Raw genomic sequence first — 17289 nt, 5'->3', positions numbered from 1 at the left:
GGACTGGTAGGTACCTTGTACTTAGACCACTCGCTAATAACAAGAATTTGCCAACTCAGTGTACCTGCATGGCATGATAAATATATCAACACCTGAAAATCCAAAATTGTGAGCACATCATACAGTCTTTCCCCACTTACCCCATGGATAATAACCATTATGCATATGGTTAGTATGGTTATTGTGGCACACATCATAACCATTATGCATTACAAAAAAGGGTCTATGTCAACAAGCTGGGCAGGACAATGTTCTCATCATTGAACTAAGAAACAAGCAGGTGGTTGAACATATGTCAAATATCCCTGTCAACAACAAAAATTGCCTGTGGGAAGGCAGAGGAAGCAACATGAATAGACACTTTTGTTAGTCGTGAAGGGGAGATCAGTCTCTGTTTTGTTAGGCAGCTTCTTGGACTTGCACCTTGTGTTAGTGTTACACAACAGCAAGGCATGCAAGGCATTCAGCAGCAGAGAGTAAGCCAAACTGACTACCTGTATGATGCTTTCTTAGTCACTTATAGTAATCTCTGGTATTGTCACCGCAGAGACCTCTGGAAAATCAGATCAGACTTGGGCAAACTAGATTTCACTAGCTTCTGTGCAACCAAAATGTACCTCTGTGGCTTGAGGACTCAGGACACCAACCCAGCCTTGTGCCATTGCACAAAAACTTGCTTTCACGTCTGTGGTCTGTTACTTGCTTTTAAGTGACCACTGGATGAGTAGGGTTATGGATCACTGAAGTAGGACTAAGCTTCCTATTCATTAACCAGAGTATTTTGACGTTGTGTTTTTACACATCTCACTATCAACCTACCACTTCCCCTGCATTTGAAGTGGTGGGACTGGAGGAAGTCGATTAACTAGTCATTTGGGCAACAGTGTGTTCAGGCAGTGGATGTATTCAGCCCTTTTGTGTCCTCCATGTGGAGAGAAAGAACTCTCAGGACACAGCATGTAGCAGAAGCACCACTGATCTACTCTCCAAGTTGAGGTATATGAAGTACATTTGAAAGAATGCTGTAAGTAGGTGCCCAAAAGTTGGGTGTGGAGTTTTTTTGGAATGAAGTCTAAATAACTGAAGTTAATCTAATTTTCATTAGAACTGTGAGTACCCCAAGCTACTATAAAGTCAGTGGAAGCTAAGCATGCCTCAACAACGTGTCTTATGAAAATGAGGTTAAGCTTTGGTTAAAAGCTTAAGAACCCACATTTGAAAATCTCAGCCCATATGTCATCTATGACCACAACGTGACTTTCATATTGAATTAGTCAGATGGAAAATGCCCCATGGCCAAGTGCATTTGAATATCAAATTTAAGTATGAAATAGCTGTAAAATATGTAAATAATGCTCTTTAATTTTGTCCTGGTTTATCCAAAACCCTGGTCTGAGTCCCATCCCAAGCAGGGAGCTTTTTACTGTGAGAAGAAAAGTGCTTTCTCCTGTAATGCCTCTCTCTCCTCTTTTTAGTTGAAATTTCAAAGGAGGAACTAGACCAAGAAGATCCTTATCTGCATGATGGCTGCAGAGGTAAGTCAGCTGACTAGTCCTATTAGTCAGCTCTTTTGTGATTGCCTCCAATGAAAGTGAAGCAAACTTAGACCTAGAGATTAGCCAAAATATTTTGCCTGGGCTAGTTGTGGGTAAAAATAACAGAATGAAGATCGTTTCTAAGAAATAGTACACCATTATGTGATGCTTCAATAGTTCATAAATACAAGGGAGGCATTGTCTCCCATAGTGGAGTTTGTCATGCCCAACTGAAGCTTAGACTATACATTTAAATTTACTTAACTTCTAGTGGGTAATACCTCAGAAGTGTTACCCATTGAACATGTGGAGTATGTGAACTGTCCAACTCTGGACTCTTCAGAACATGGGAATCCTATATTAAATATGTGCATTCTTTTATTCTCCTCTTGGGATGATCATGGTGATTGAATATGAAATGAAACTTGTTTCCTTTTGAGATGCATCACCTGAAAAAAAGGAAGAAAAGCTGCTATTGTCCTCATTAGTCAGGCTGTTCTGCCTCCTGGGAAGAATGTGTTATTGGGATATTGTTCTGCTAAATATTCTGATTTATTGCTTGTCACATGTGATTTACATGTCTATAAACTTGAAACAGCAGTGATTTATCGTTTTCTACAAGCATTTCAGGACTAAGTAAAGTATTTAGGATAAAATCAATTAAATGTACTTATATTCCAGTTGAGAGATGATTTACTGTGCTGCATGTTGTGTAGCTATTACACTCCAGAGAGGATGGAACTGTCTGTGAGGTCATTAGCTAGTCAAAGCCAACACCGGCTCTCCTTGTCTCCAGCTGCCTATTACAAGAGATGACACAGAAAAATGTGTTACATATTTTCCTAGCATTATTTCTGTGTGTAATCAGTTGTTGCATTTGTCAGTTAATGAGCTGCCTGCAAGAGATGGATTGGTATGACTCATTATAATTTAGAGTTTCTGTCTACAGTATATTTTCTGATAAACTCACCATGCCAAGATTACTTGCAATTTTCCAATCTTCATGAGAGGAAACTTGAACTTCCTGGGCAGTGGAATTTCCAGCAGTTTGTTTTGGAGCACCATCACAGTATATGAGGAAATAAATTCTGTTCTTCTAACACTTCCACAATAGGTTTTACTCTGGCTGACAGGAGCTCACAGTATCAGCAGAGGTTCAGAACGTCGTAACTGTCCATCTCAACCCACAACTGTGGTTCCTTCTAATGTCATTGCCTATGCCAGTACGGTGTACAGACCTGATTTTCTGTGGTGTATTAATGGCTCTGTCCTCATCAGAAATTGCTGTACTTCAAAAAATTACTTTAATTCACTCAAAAGTTTAAAGTATTATAGCTGCATTTGCCCACATTGACTTATCTCAGACCTTTTGTTTAATGCCCATCGAGCCACTCTGAAAAATGGAAGAAGACAGATTCCATTCGTACCAAGAATATCAATACTCTTAAAATAAATAGATGGAAGTGTATAACCTTCCTTGATTGTGAGAGTATTAAATGTTTTAAATATTAATTTATTTTTAACACTATCAGAAAAAGTAAGTTTTCTTAATGATGAGCCAAATTTTGTGTAAGTTTCCTATAGTGTCCTGTCTTTCTCTCTGACAGAATAACCCCAGCGCTCTTTTGCATCCCTTGTGACCCCTGCACACCAGGTCCTCAGTATCCTAGTACTAAGTCTTTGTTCCTTTACCTTCTCTGAAGCCTTTGTCACCCACAATACCCTCTTTTTCCTTTCATGTTTCCTACCTGCTGAGTAGGTATATATAGCACATGCTGCAGCCAATTCAGGAGTGTGGTCCTAACAATGATGGGCTAAAAATAAAGCCTAATGCAGCTGTTAATGCAGATATTAATGAAATGTTTCATTAACTTATGTTGATGCATCTTGTCTTCTTTATTTTACAGTAATCACCACACAAAGTTTTAGCTTCAAGCCAGAATCTGAGGAGGTGTCTGAGCTCCTCAGCATTTTCCCTTTCGCTTCTAACAATGATGGGTTAGGAGTGACTCTTTAATTTACTTCCTTCTTGTATTCATTTTTAGAGCTAAAAGAATCCATTGCATTACAAACACTTCTTTCAGCCCTTTTCTTCTTTTGTATATGTTATCTGCTTTTCTAAATGAATCAGCAAGCATCCTGTAAATCAATGGTTTGTTTCAGTTCACCTTATAATTCCTCTTAATTATATAAGACTTCTTAAAATGTCCAATTAGGGGGTGGTCCCTGCTCTCAGCAGTGCAGAGACACAGGATCCAGTTACGTCTGCTCCTGCTTTGTTGGGTATCAGCTTCAACCGGATGGTGTCAACTGTGAAGGTAAAAGAAATCAAAGCATTGCCTGGATTACCAACATCCTTGTTTTAAAAGAGCACAAATAGATAAAACCATTCATACAGAATAGGTCAGAATATGCTCATGCCAGCTGGGCATAAGCAAGAGGTAAGATCATAAAAAAAGTTGATTTAAACAGAGTTTTGGAATGACAATTGTGAGAAGATGGAGTTAAGAAAGAATCAGAAAAGTTGGAGGATTTAGAGTGGAGAAGACTTAGAAGATCTTGAATTTGTTATTGTGAATAAACCCAAAATAAAATACCTGTTCTCTTTTATGATAGTAGGTAGTAATAGATAATGCAGATGGAGTAGGTTTCTTCAGCTTGTTACAGATGCAGCAGACAGAAAAGATGAACGTTCTGAATATCATGAGTGGCATGAGCATAGTCACCAGGAAAGAATTAAGTTTATCCCAGAAGAAGAACTAAAGGGACACCAAATGAAATGGCCTGGGATAGAGGTCATCGTACTTGACTTCAGACACGTGCAGTGTAGACATCTGCTTCTGAGCTAGTCAGCCTAGGCTCCTTTTGTTGCTAACAGAGAGAAACAAGCACTTATAGGACACAGTTCGTCTTTCCTATTTTGCATAGCTGTTCTAAGATGGAAAGCATTACTGATCAGGGGTGCCTTTTTCTCTCACTGGCTGAAAAGGGAGTCTAGGTAAGTGGCTCAGATACCAGCTTCAAAATATGAAATAGATATTGATGATAGGTCAGGTTAATACTAAGCTAGTGTGAAACACAGGAAGTAAGAACTTCTACGTTTGCTACATGTAGATGTCAAATATTTTTATGTATTAAAAGAGAAAATGAAAAAAATAGCAAAAGAAATGTCTGTTGGTAGCTATAGAGTAGAAGGTTGCAACCTGTGGCTCGGAGAGTCCCTAGGCCTTACGTGGGTGGGAGGCAGAGCAAGGGGAAGATTTCTGAAAGCTCGCCTCATTCATACTGTCACTGTAACCATCTGCTACTGGACCCAGTCAGATGATACTGGTCCTTGGCTCTCACTCAGCATAACTTTCTCCTCTTTCTTAAGCACAGTGAATCAGCAGGCATAAGTCCTGTCACCATCTGGCTCACACTCTGGCAATAGAGATGAGTAGCCACATTGTGGGTGTGTTGTGTGTGAGGCCAAATCCACACCATTCTTTGTATCCTGATGCTCCAAGTAATGAGTGGTTGGAGGTGTGCCCACAGCTAGCCTGTGACCTCATCTCTACCCAGTGATTTCATGTTTCTTATTTACTCTCTTTTTTAAAAATAAATATCTTTTTCATATTGTAGATATTAATGAATGTATCACTGGGACACACAGCTGTGGGATTGGACAAACTTGTGTCAATACACTGGGGTCTTTTCGCTGTCAGCGGGACACAAGCTGTGGAACTGGTTATGAACTAACAGATGACAGTCGTTGTAAAGGTATGTCCTGTGCAGCGAAACTAAAATCTTCCAGACTTAAGTAAAAACAATAAGTTCATTGACATGTCATGCTTGTTTACTTTTGGAAATACAGGTGTAATCTGTTGTTACACAGGGACAGACAGACAGTGCTAGTTGTTCCTGGGACAGTAGTTTCCCATCCTTCACCTTGCAGATACCAGATCAGGCTGTTGGACTGCTACAAAGACTCCCAGGAGAGATAACTACACTTATTTTACGCTGGCAAATTGTGTTGCACAGTGGGACCTTGTCTGGGGACTGAAACACTTGACTCTGAAGCCCCAGCACACACATCATACCCTTTTTTTTTTTTTACTTCTAGATAGCTCTAATCTGGTCCTGTGAATTGATTGCTCATTAGAGACTGGAGTACCTAAGTCCCGCTCCTGGAGCATATCTAGTTGTTTAGTTTCACCTGAAAGAATCAACTTTGCACACTTCAGAGTGTGAAATGAAATGTGGCCAGTGGAGTGACCAGGTGGTTCAATTTAAAACACTAAGGTAGATGCATCTTTTAAAAAAAGTAAATCTTTGTCTTCAGGAGGTTTAAATTTGTTACAAACGGGTGAATTTCTTAATCACAGCATTCTTAAGGATTTAAAAATGAAAAGGGGTTAAAAGCACTGTGCTTGACTAGCTATGCTTGAACACAAGGGTAATAGTCTTTTTTTACTGAAGAAACGACTGATTTCAAGTTGCAGCTAGCTGAAAGCATGCTGTTATGTACATCCGTAATTTCACCTGATATGCTACCTTCACAGAGATACAAATTAGCAGCGAACAGCTTTTGACGTAGATTTGGTTTCCACTATGAGAAAATCTTCTTCCAGAGCTTAGAATTGTCTATAAACAGACTAATTGCATTCCACTGAGTAAATTGAGCAAAACGCTGGTTAAGGTTTTATTCTAGGAATTAATCAGTGATGAATAATAGATTGAATAAAAAAGCTGGTGAACAAACTCCAATGCAAAACCTGCAGAACATACAGACAATGTTTTTCAAAGTATCATGGTCTAACTTTGAGCCCTTTAAAGTGAAATTTCTGCTGAATTGAATGACATCAGATTTAAGCCAATAAATAGCTTACCAGAAACTATTAACGATTTTTCTCTGTTGGAAAAAAAGGAGTACAGATGGTAAGTTATGCATGCCATGAATTTCTTGACTGGGTAAGATATGTCGGTAATGTTAATAATTAATGTTATGTTAATAGTGATGAAAATAAAAAATGAATACATCTTCATGCATAATTTTGAAGTGCCAAGTAAAATGACTGAGTTGTGCAACATACAGAACCCTGCCAAACCCAATTCATATTTACCCATCCTAAACTTAAAATGGGCTCCTCAATCATTGTCTCACAAAGCTCTAGGGATAAGCAATTGCATGTACTGCTGTCAATTGCATAAATGAGAAAACTGAGGCATCCTGTTTCCAGAAGTTTCTGAATTTCAATACCTTGAGGAGATTTCATCCTATTGCAAGGTGGCAAACATTAGATTTTATTTACTTTTATGTGGACAGGGTTACATTTGTGCATGAAGCCTGATTAGCCCTCGTCTGTTTTATCTGAACCATAATTTATTCACAAATATTTATTCTCTATTCTGAACTGGAATGCAATATTAAAGTGAGCAGAAATCATATTTATGTGCATTTTAGAGCACAATAATGCAAGTATATTGCAAGCCTTAGTATGGAAGAGAATCAAGACCAATTAATTCACTTACAAAAGAAATGAACAATGTCTGCATTGGATCTAGGGTTAAAATTAAATTGCACTTGGACATATAATTAAATTTTACTATCTTCAAAGCTGAGCTCATGTATAAGCACAATGCTGAATCAAGGCTGAGCACTGCTGAACATAGTGCTTCGGGTGCTCTGTAAGTTATTTAGTTGTGAGAACTAAACTCGTAAAGCATTATAAACAACCCCCATGTAAAAGGTTAATAGCAAAATAATTAAAAAACCTTAACTTATTCTATCTTTTTCTACTGAGATTCTGTTTGAGGTGGTAGGTCAGATTGATCCTGGGTCACTGTACTAAATTGCGCAAAGGTTCACTTGAGGATTAATCTGTCTGATGTTTTTGACTATGTCTTATGTTTTACATGTGATGAAAAAGCTCCTGTCAAACTCCTGCTAACAATTTTTTTTTTGTGATGTACCAGATATTGACGAATGTGAGACTGGTACTCATAACTGCCCTCCCGATTTTATCTGTCAGAATACTCCAGGATCTTTCCGTTGCCGACCCAAGCTACAGTGCATGAATGGGTTTATACAAGATGCGCTAGGCAACTGTATTGGTAAGACACATGCTTATCTCAGTGAATACTTAAGTGTTGCCTGTGAGATAAGTTGTAGTTTCCTTGGGTGAGTTCTGAGCTTCTCAAGTCATTCTTCATGCATGCATACATTGCTCTGCCATGTGTTTTTTCTGCTCCTTTAAAAGCAAGCGTGGTCCCACAGGTAAGATTTACAGATAAAACCTGTCTAAATAGAAGACTTAAATACTAGGTCCCTATTTCTAAGGAGATTTGGTTACCTAAAGCGCTTAGGTTACGTAAAGCACTGCATTGGAACATTTTCCTTAAGTCTTTGGGTATTTTATCTGAAATAAAATTTGTAAAAAGTTTGTGATATGTTTTATCTCCCTCTATCCAAAGAATTTTAGCTAGAGCTTAGAATAAAAGGCTGTAATTTATTACATCCTCTGTAACACATTGTGTTGATATTAGTATGCATGGTTTTACAGGTATGTAGGTCTTTCCAGACCTGTCCCTTCATAGTTATAGCCTATCAAGAATCTTACTACGTATGAGAATGATGGGTGAGTTATAATACACTGTGGAGAGGAGTTCTATTTTCAAGACTGATTACAGTCTGTCAGGCTAATGCCTTGTTTCCAGAATTATAACCTTTATATAAATATGTTAGAATTACTGGTTTCCAGCAGACTCTAAATGGAATTGTCTAATGTGACCTACAAATCTATCAGTTATTCTCTTGAGTAGTATTTTCAAGTCTCAACTTAACTTTGAATTCCCCCAGCGGCATATCGTGTCCTGGACTTGTGGAACTGGCTGAGCAGCAGCAGCTGCCAATTCTAGCTCATTGTCAACTCTTCGTTCTTCTGACCATATCATACCCTGTAGCACAACATCTGACACTGAAAACAAAATTGTGACCTTTACAACGAAGGGGGCCACTGTTGTGGCGTTGTTGGGGGAGGCACTGTTGGGCCACTGTTGTATGCACTGTTGTGCTTGTGCACAACAAGCCTGTTAAAGTCTGACATAACCAGCACCACAGCAGTTGGTGGTTATCTTGCCTTCACTGACATTAGTAAAGGCACATCAATTTGCAGCAGCAATACTTACGTAGCCTAAAATGCATTTGATCAAAATACTTACCAAAACAATTTCACAGGCTGATTTTACACACTGTGAATCAAATGCTGCCCTAGGTGGTGTTGAGGGGAAAAATTATGAAAACTTTCCTGTTTTCCAGTGTCTTTGTAAGGTGAAAATTTTTCACTCGAGTGACCTGGGATAGACCTAGCTGAAATGTTTGACATTATACTACATCCCTTTCACCATCCTCAGGCAGCCAACATTTTACAAGTTTTATCCTGTGCTTACTACCATACCATACCAACAGGAAAGCAGTAGCTCTTCAACAGTTAGCAGTACCACAGTGTAAAATGATGATAACATGCCAGTTAAACGGTTAAAACAAACTTTAGGCAGAGAAGTATTCATGTGAAGCTGGACTTTGCTGAAGTGAAGGTTATGGGATGCAAGCACTCTCAAACAGTGCTGCTCCTACAAACTGTCAGGTCTTAGTTACATTAACATTTCCAGGTATCAGAGGTTGCCTCAATATCTCTTGTCGCCACTGATTCCTGATTCTGAAACTCCTTTACCTCAGGCTAACAGCACATGCTAACCTTGCATAACACTGAGTTCCTTACCTTTTTGGCTAGATACACCACAGCAGATCATAATCTAATACAGCTTGGTCTCATATCATTACATTTTCTGAGATTTTACTTTATAGTAGGATCCTACTGGGCAAAGGATATCTTTGTTGCAAAGGGATATAATGTCCAGTTTGTGAAAAAACAGACTTGCGTCTGATGGATGGTACAGGGCTGCATAGTCTTAAGTATACATAAATAAACTATTGACATTCTTATGTGTTTACATGGATAACTTGGCATAATGCAAGGGAAGGTATTCATGGTGAATACCTGTGAGCAGTAGTTTATCTCTGTAAAAATGGAGTCAGCTACTACCTATCTGAGTATGTACTACCAAATGACTCATTCCCTGTGCACCACAGTGCAGAGACTTCAGCATAACTGGTTGAGCTGGTGAATTGAAATGTTGATCATGTCTTCATATGTTTAGGGGAGACTTTCAAAGGCTTTTAAACAAACACAGTTCTGTATCCAATTTCCACTGCTTTTCAGTGGGATCTGAGCTTCTCATACCCTGGAGCTTGATCTTTACCCTGGAAGCATTATATTGGTGAAGCTAAATGGTATGAATAGTTATATTCTCCCATGTGCAGAACTTTTCAAACTCTGAGGGATTACATCAGGATGTAATCCTCTGAAGGATTACGTAAGGAAAGCATCTTAGCTTAAAAATCTTCAGGCAGCAGATAGTTACACTGACAACTTGTGCTTTTGTAGATATCAACGAATGCCTGAGCACCAACATGCCATGCCCAGCTGGGCAGATATGTATTAACACTGATGGCTCGTATACCTGCCAGCGAATCTCACCCAGCTGTGGCCGTGGTTATCATCTCAATGAAGATGGAACGAGATGTGTAGGTAAGTAACAGTTGGAAGGAAAAAATGTTTAAGAAAAATAAATCACATCTATCATTTATGTTCACCATTTTCTTGCACTTTGCCCATGTTTTTCTCATTCCCATAGTTAATTCTTGATCCTGTTCCTTTCCTCATGGCAGTCCCAGCAATTGTAGAATGATAAGGTTTAACTCTCTGTTCTTCATAGAACTCATAAAACCCTCCCAAAAATGACGTTGTCTGTGTATTAGTACAATGCTGTGTGGTCTCAAATCTTCCCAGTACAAGGGTATAAGACAACGTCCTCATAACATCCCACAGAAGTTATTCAAGTAATGTTGAAAGGCATCTGTGCTTTTGGCTGTCTTTTAACTAAGGTGGCTTTTGCAGACAGAGGTATTTTTGCATGTTTTTAATTTTTTGCAAATGGCTAATCAAAGCACTTCTGACTGTGGTCACTGGCATCTTATGCTAGCTGAAGATCTGATCCGTGAATACTGAGAGTCCATCATAAAACAGATTTGCACCTGATTTCCTCCAAAGATTGTCTGATTTCCTGATTTATTTTCTCTCCCAAATCCATCAGCACTAACAGGACACCTGAGAGAGAACCTGTTTCAGCAAGTATAGTTTGGATTTGTAACTCTGATCTTCTGGAAGCTGAGCGCTGTATCAAAATCCTGCTTTCTGTTTCAAAACACTTTATAACTACTAGGGGACACAGAAGTATGTTAACTTGTCGCTCTTCTCTCAGCTTGCATGCTCAGAAGCATACTTTCAATCACTTCTCTCCTTTTTTCAGATGTGGATGAGTGCTCTTCCTCTAATCAGCCTTGTGGAGAAGGACACGTTTGTATAAATGCCCCAGGCAATTACCGTTGTGAGTGCAAATCTGGCTATTCTTTTGATGTCGTCAGTAGAACTTGTATTGGTAAGTTACACCCATTGATTTAAATACGTGCAGCCATGGCATTTTAAAAAATGTGTAAAGAATGTTACTGCTCTGTGCATAACCTCTTTCATCTGAATGTAAAATTGACTACTATATTGTTTGTATAAATCTAATACCGTATTAAAGAGATGCTGATACTTCAAAGGAAGTTGTATTAGTATTGTCAACATGTTATCTGGTATCCTGTTAAAAGGTAAGGTTATGAGAGTGCATATAATTGTTTTCTGTGATACTCTTATATGCACCTACAGCAAAAAATTCCTTTTGAAGATCAAAGCAACTTTCTTCTTTATAGATCTAATCCAGTTATGCACTGGGGTGCTTCTAAATGAGCATATTGAACAAGTCCTTCCCTCTTAAGTATGAAATTTACAACTCAGAAATAAAAACCAAACTTTTATGACCACGTTCTTGTCCAGACTACTACTGTGGTGAAACCAGTCAATACACAGACCTCTGTATATATTTATCATGCAGATATCAATGAATGCAGACGCTATCCAGGGCGTCTTTGTGCTCACAAGTGTGAAAATACTCCTGGTTCCTATTACTGCACATGTACCGTGGGATTCAAACTTTCAACTGATGGCAGGTCATGTGAAGGTATGTCTGTTGTATGTGTCAGTCATATAGTGTGAGATACAGCTCATTGCTGTTTCGCTATGTCCATTTGATTTTACCTTGTAAGACTGCGCTGGAATGGCACGAGAAATCAACCCAGTGTGGTCTCTTTGATTACATGAATGGTGTTGTGATTAATAAGGGCACTGTGGCCCACAGTTCCAATATATTGCCCTTTGGCTGGATCACGCAGAGGTGTATGGGTCTGCATTCACTGTATTTTGAAGGGTGATTCAGCTAGGTCAGATTCAAGATCTTCAAGACCAGCCTTGCTGGTATCCAGGTACAAAAATGCAAGTGTGGTCCTAAAGACTCCCTCCAAGTCACAGACCTTGAAGGACAGTGGGATATACTAGCACAGTGTTGATTAGCCTGTACTGCCAGACTGTTGAGAGCAATATACCCAAAGTCCCCTATTTCCAGCTTACTCAGTGACAAGCATACCATCCTTTTTTAATAAAAAAATTCTTTCATGCTTTTGCCTTAGTCCTGTAATAGGAGTGACAAATATAGCGAGAAATTTGTGGTTCAGGTATGTAATTTTGCATTTCAGATTTAAATGAGTGTGAGAGCAGCCCCTGTAGTCAAGAGTGTGCCAATGTGTATGGCTCCTATCAGTGTTACTGCCGCCGTGGCTTTCAACTTAGTGATGTGGATGGGATTTCATGTGAAGGTAAGAATTATCATTTTGCAGATAGAGCTTGAGTGAGCATTTCTTATTCTCCCTGTAATATATGTGAACAGCTCCATGTACCTGAAATTGTTTCATTTTAACATTGGATTCTGTTTGGTATTTTCCTGTGAAACTGTATTTAATGAAGGTGTCCCACCCATGTCCTACTTCACAGAAATATCTCTGCTTGCATGGTGTCAGTTGTGCTGTTTATGCTGAACTGAAGCTTGGCATACTTCTGTAACTGGCCAGAAATGGTTTGGGGTTTTTTCCCCTGTGGAACAAACAGAATTTCTAGTCTTCAGCAAGGGAAGATACAAACACACTTACATGTTACGTATGTAATATGTAATATTACTAGGTAGTATTTCTTATATCCTCTTTTTATGGTTGGTTCTGAACTACTGTGTAAGTAGGTTTTCCTCAGATATAAGGAGGATGTGGGTGTGACCTCGTGGACAAGATCATGAATTTGGATTGGGTCTCCAGGACTTATTAGACAATAAGACCTTGGGCAGAACACCTCATCACGATTTCCTTTTTGTAAGAACAAGGATAAAGCTATTCCTCTCCCTCCCTTTTGTAAAGTAGTACGATAGACATCACTGTAAAGTGCTTGCTATTATCCATTTACATTGTCTCTTGGGCCCTTATATTGCTTTTAATTTTCTTCACATCTCCATTTATTCCTGACGGTGTTTATTGACTAGAGCCACCCCTATCTGATGATCTTTCTCCTTGCCCAGCCATTAGAATCAGGAAATTGTGTTTTAAGCTCTCAGAGGGAACACCATATGCATCCACTGGTTTGAATGTTATGAACACATAATAAGTTAGTGGTGTTTTCTTCTTGCAGATATTGATGAATGTGCTTTACCTACTGGAGGGCATATCTGTTCCTTTCGATGTATTAATATTCCTGGGAGCTTTCAATGTACTTGTCCCTCCATTGGTTACAGGTTGGCACCCAATGCACGCAACTGCCAAGGTGAGTTCAAATACTGCAGGGACACCTGACTGGATTGTGGACTTCTGGAAAGTTCTAGCAAGTTTTTATGTTTTAAAAAATGCCTTTCATACAACATTATAATTAGAGCAGTAAACATCAACCTGAAATCTGAAGAAACCAGTGTTTTATAATAAAATATACAGGAAACTTACCTTATGAACTATAGAAGGCAGTAGAGAATACTTTTTATAACATTATTAAATAATTGTAACAAATTCTGAAGATTCCCACTGGAAAATGGTAAGAGTTAGTTTAGCCATTAAAAGGAAATAACATGCGGTAAACATTTCAGCAAATATTTATGTCTTGTCCACTTAGTGGCAGTGCTGCTCTTACTTTTCCTGTTCTTGTGTGTTGTGTGTGTTAGTTTTCTTCTTTTTTGTTCTCCTGCCCTCCCCTTCCAAGCCTGTAATAACGGTTAAATGCACCCCATGTTCAGTAGTACCTAATGTGATACTTCCATCATCTGGCACCCGCAAGTAGAGGAAAGTCATGTGTTTAATCCACTTGCCTTTTTCCTTTTGGCAGATATTGATGAGTGTGTTGCAGAAAGCCACAACTGCTCTTTCAATGAGACCTGCTTTAACATCCAGGGAGGCTTTCGCTGTCTGTCTTTGGAATGTCCAGAAAATTATCGCAAGTCGGGAGATACGTAAGTGCTTTCTTTTTTGAGGTTGAACGGTTTTTGGTGACATGATCTCCTTTATGTCATGCCACTGCCGACTGAATACATAACAGATTCTGGCACACACCTATGCCTGGTCCCTTTCTCATGTTCTTCTTTCAGTCTAAGAAAAAGATATTCCCTTAAAAATTGCCCTGTGTCAGTGGTTTGCATCATAATGATCTCTAGAGCCATAAGCTGGTGTTCTCTCTCGGGCTACCTTGCAGGCAACGTGTTAGGAAGGTTACATTCAGCTTCAAAATTCTGACTTTTCCTTCCTTTCAGATGTAGACTTTCCTTACTATTAAACTCCAGTGAAGGAGTTGTTTTTAGCTCCTGTCGTGGTTTAAATCTGGCTAGCAAAATACCACAAAGCCGCTTTCACAAATCCCCCCTCCCCTCCTACAGTGGAGGGGAAGAATCGGAGGAAAAAGAAGTAAGGAAGCTCATAAAATTGAGATAATAACTATTTACTAATTATATCTAAATTAATATATTCAAATACAGTTACTAATACAGAATTAGAATAATAGAAAATAAAACATATGATACAGTATGATACAATTTCTCACCACCCACTAACCAATATACAACCAGGTGCTGAGAAGTGAGAGTCAGAGCCAGAGAGCCCAAGAGCTGCAGCCCGAGAGCGATCGCAGGCCGAGACCTGCAGGCCAAGGGCCAGAGCCCATGAGCTACTGCAGCAGGACCCGAGCGAACCCTCTCAGCGATAGCACAACCAGGAAAACTAAACAAACCCACCAACTCCCTCATGAACAAGCCAGCACCAGAGTTACCAAAGCAGCTAACGCAAGAGTCAGGGAGAGTGTCAGCAAGTGCACGGGAGTAAACGAGCGAGAGTAATGGCTCCTGGACCCCCTCCTCGTCTCTGCCCCGAGCATGACGTACTATGGCATGAAATACTCCCTTGGTCAGTTGGGGTCAGGTGTCTGAGCTGTGTCCCCCCTGCACTGCCTGTAGCAAGACAGTGAGAGCTGGGAAGGCAGCTGCAGGATCAGAAGCAGAGAAAGACTTTAAATTCAGTGCGGCATTCCCCAGCATCAGCTAAGAACTTACCAGTGCCTCTCTGCATCCAGGAGCACAGCTTCCTAGCAGCCATGGTAAAGAGAGTTAACTCTTGCCTGACTGAACCCTGCACAGCTCCCTCTCTGAAGCCTTACCAGTGCTGTTGCAAAGCATTTGCTAGAATGTCTTGTTTTTAGTACCATTTCACATCTGTTAAAAAAGCTGAGAACCCTAACAAGAGTGGTACATTAGCTGCTGACCACATTTGTGGTTCTTAACCTAGCTCAGAGAAAGTCTATGCATTCTAGTGCTGAAAATATGAGACATAGGTATGGGAGGAGAAGCAGCTGGCAGCTCATTTATACCCATCAAATGGTGCTAGCAGTGTGGAGAAGTTGTTGCAGAATTTCTGTTGTGTAGCTAGAGTTTATGGCTGGTGTGGATGACTTTTCTTCCTGCCTGGAGCTTTATGGCCACCCTGTACTCCAGCGGTTCTTCTGAAGGCTGCTCCACAGTCCCCTCCATGTGCCCAGACCAGGTAAGTTTATGCTTCACCAGCTAGGAAGGAAAGCTGATAAATCACATTTGTCATCAGCCTATGATTGCTTTTCATGCTCAGTGTTCATATGCTCAATTTCATCTTTTCGATAAAATTGAGCGCTCTGACCCTCCTCTGTAAAATGTAGTTAATGCTGATCTTCATCAGCAGGACTTTGTGGTTTCCATTTAAACCTTACGCTGTGAAGTGCCATGGAAGTGGCACAGCAGATATATTTATTTGATCAGTGTACAGTAGAGGGAGTTAATGGTATAAACCCAGATATTTATAAAACATGCTTTTATTCTGAGAAGTGTCAATAGTAATTAAATTTTAAATTATATTTGTCACATCAAGAAACAAGCAGTGCCTCATGATGCAGATGTTCTCTGTATTTGTAGTATTTTGGGTTCATTTGTATCCTAATTAAAAAAAAAAAAAGTCATTGGCAATGACTTTGCCAATAAGCAAAAAATTAACAATAAGCAGAATTAGCTGATTTCTACTCGTATGGACATCCCTCAGTTGCGAAGTTCAGTTTATAAAATACACATCGTACACACACATTCCATTTCATCTTCTTATCTATATTTTTATGCATGTGTTGAAATGAATGGCTATTTGAGATGTAAGGTGTCTTTGGGCAAAGTAGTAGAATGTCTGAATTGTTTTTCTGTGTCTGGTTGTTGGGGTCCTGTAATGGCTTACTCTGCCTAACTCGAACAGACTCACAGCGAGGGATTCTTGTGATGTGCTAGGGCTATAATTAGGCTATGAGTCAGACACAGATCCTGTAGCTGCTCAGTGAAGTTCTAGTTATTTTAATTCCTTGAGTTATTATCTTGTTGGATTTACTAGGTTTTCCCCTCTCAACAGCTACAGACACAGTTACTGAATTTATTGTCAAAGATGGGTTTGCATAAACCAAAGAGAATTAGTTCATTATCTTTATTGCAGAAAGCCCAGGTTATTTCAGTGCGGAGATAGGTACTCTCTTACTTAGCCAGTATACAAGTATTATAATAACCAACATGCCAGAATCAGGGTTTATGATTTGGGTTACCCTGTGTCCACTGGGTAACAGTTTCATAAGACAGCTCTTTAGCACCCTTTTTGCACCCAAACTAATTTACATATTCTTGAATAATTTAGATTTGGCATATGTAACCCAACATAGCTGATAGCTAGCATATCCTTGCTAGTTGCTGCACGATAATGAAATAATTTTTTTTTTTTCATCCAACTTTGTGCCAGGACTCTGAAATAGTTGGCTTCTCATAAAATCCATAAATTCTCATAAAATCATGTCTATTACAGATACCTTTTTCTCCTACTTTTTATTCAAAACGGTAGTTTCACCAACTTGGCACATAATATGAAGGAACATATTTTCCATTCCCATGAAGTTGGCACCTCATGGGATATTTTTTACCCTACTGTCCAATATTTTCTTTGGAACAGCTACAACTTAGTAGGCCGCAGTCTGTAATTCGAGTTTTGTTCATTCTTATATTTCCTTAAAATCCTTATGTACAGGCAACAGCCCACAGTAATCCAGAAGTTTCCTTACCCAATACCTTTAAAGCAGACATTTTTGCATGGTGGCTACTGCAGTGGTGATTGTCAAGCGAAGTGATTGCAGGATCGTCCCATGCTACATGC

General features: G+C 39.3%; 1 protein-coding gene across 1 annotated transcript in view; it reads left to right on the top strand.

The window, feature by feature from the left end:
• The window catches only part of FBLN1 (fibulin 1), a 60282-nt gene that overhangs the window by 7375 nt on the left and 35618 nt on the right, over positions 1-17289 (top strand). Inside the window, exons 3-12 of the mRNA XM_010153923.1 lie at positions 1476-1535; positions 3752-3853; positions 5157-5294; positions 7491-7628; positions 10022-10165; positions 10947-11075; positions 11574-11699; positions 12271-12390; positions 13247-13378; positions 13928-14051. Coding sequence (XP_010152225.1) covers positions 1476-1535; positions 3752-3853; positions 5157-5294; positions 7491-7628; positions 10022-10165; positions 10947-11075; positions 11574-11699; positions 12271-12390; positions 13247-13378; positions 13928-14051 — 1213 coding nt within the window. The remainder of the gene's footprint in view (positions 1-1475; positions 1536-3751; positions 3854-5156; positions 5295-7490; positions 7629-10021; positions 10166-10946; positions 11076-11573; positions 11700-12270; positions 12391-13246; positions 13379-13927; positions 14052-17289) is intronic.

Source organism: Eurypyga helias, unplaced genomic scaffold, assembly GCF_000690775.1.
Source record: "Eurypyga helias isolate BGI_N326 unplaced genomic scaffold, ASM69077v1 scaffold9986, whole genome shotgun sequence".
Classification (NCBI taxonomy): Eukaryota; Metazoa; Chordata; class Aves; order Eurypygiformes; family Eurypygidae; genus Eurypyga; species Eurypyga helias.
The sequence above is the reverse complement of the archived record's forward strand: the minus strand, read 5'-3'. Positions and strand labels throughout refer to the sequence as shown.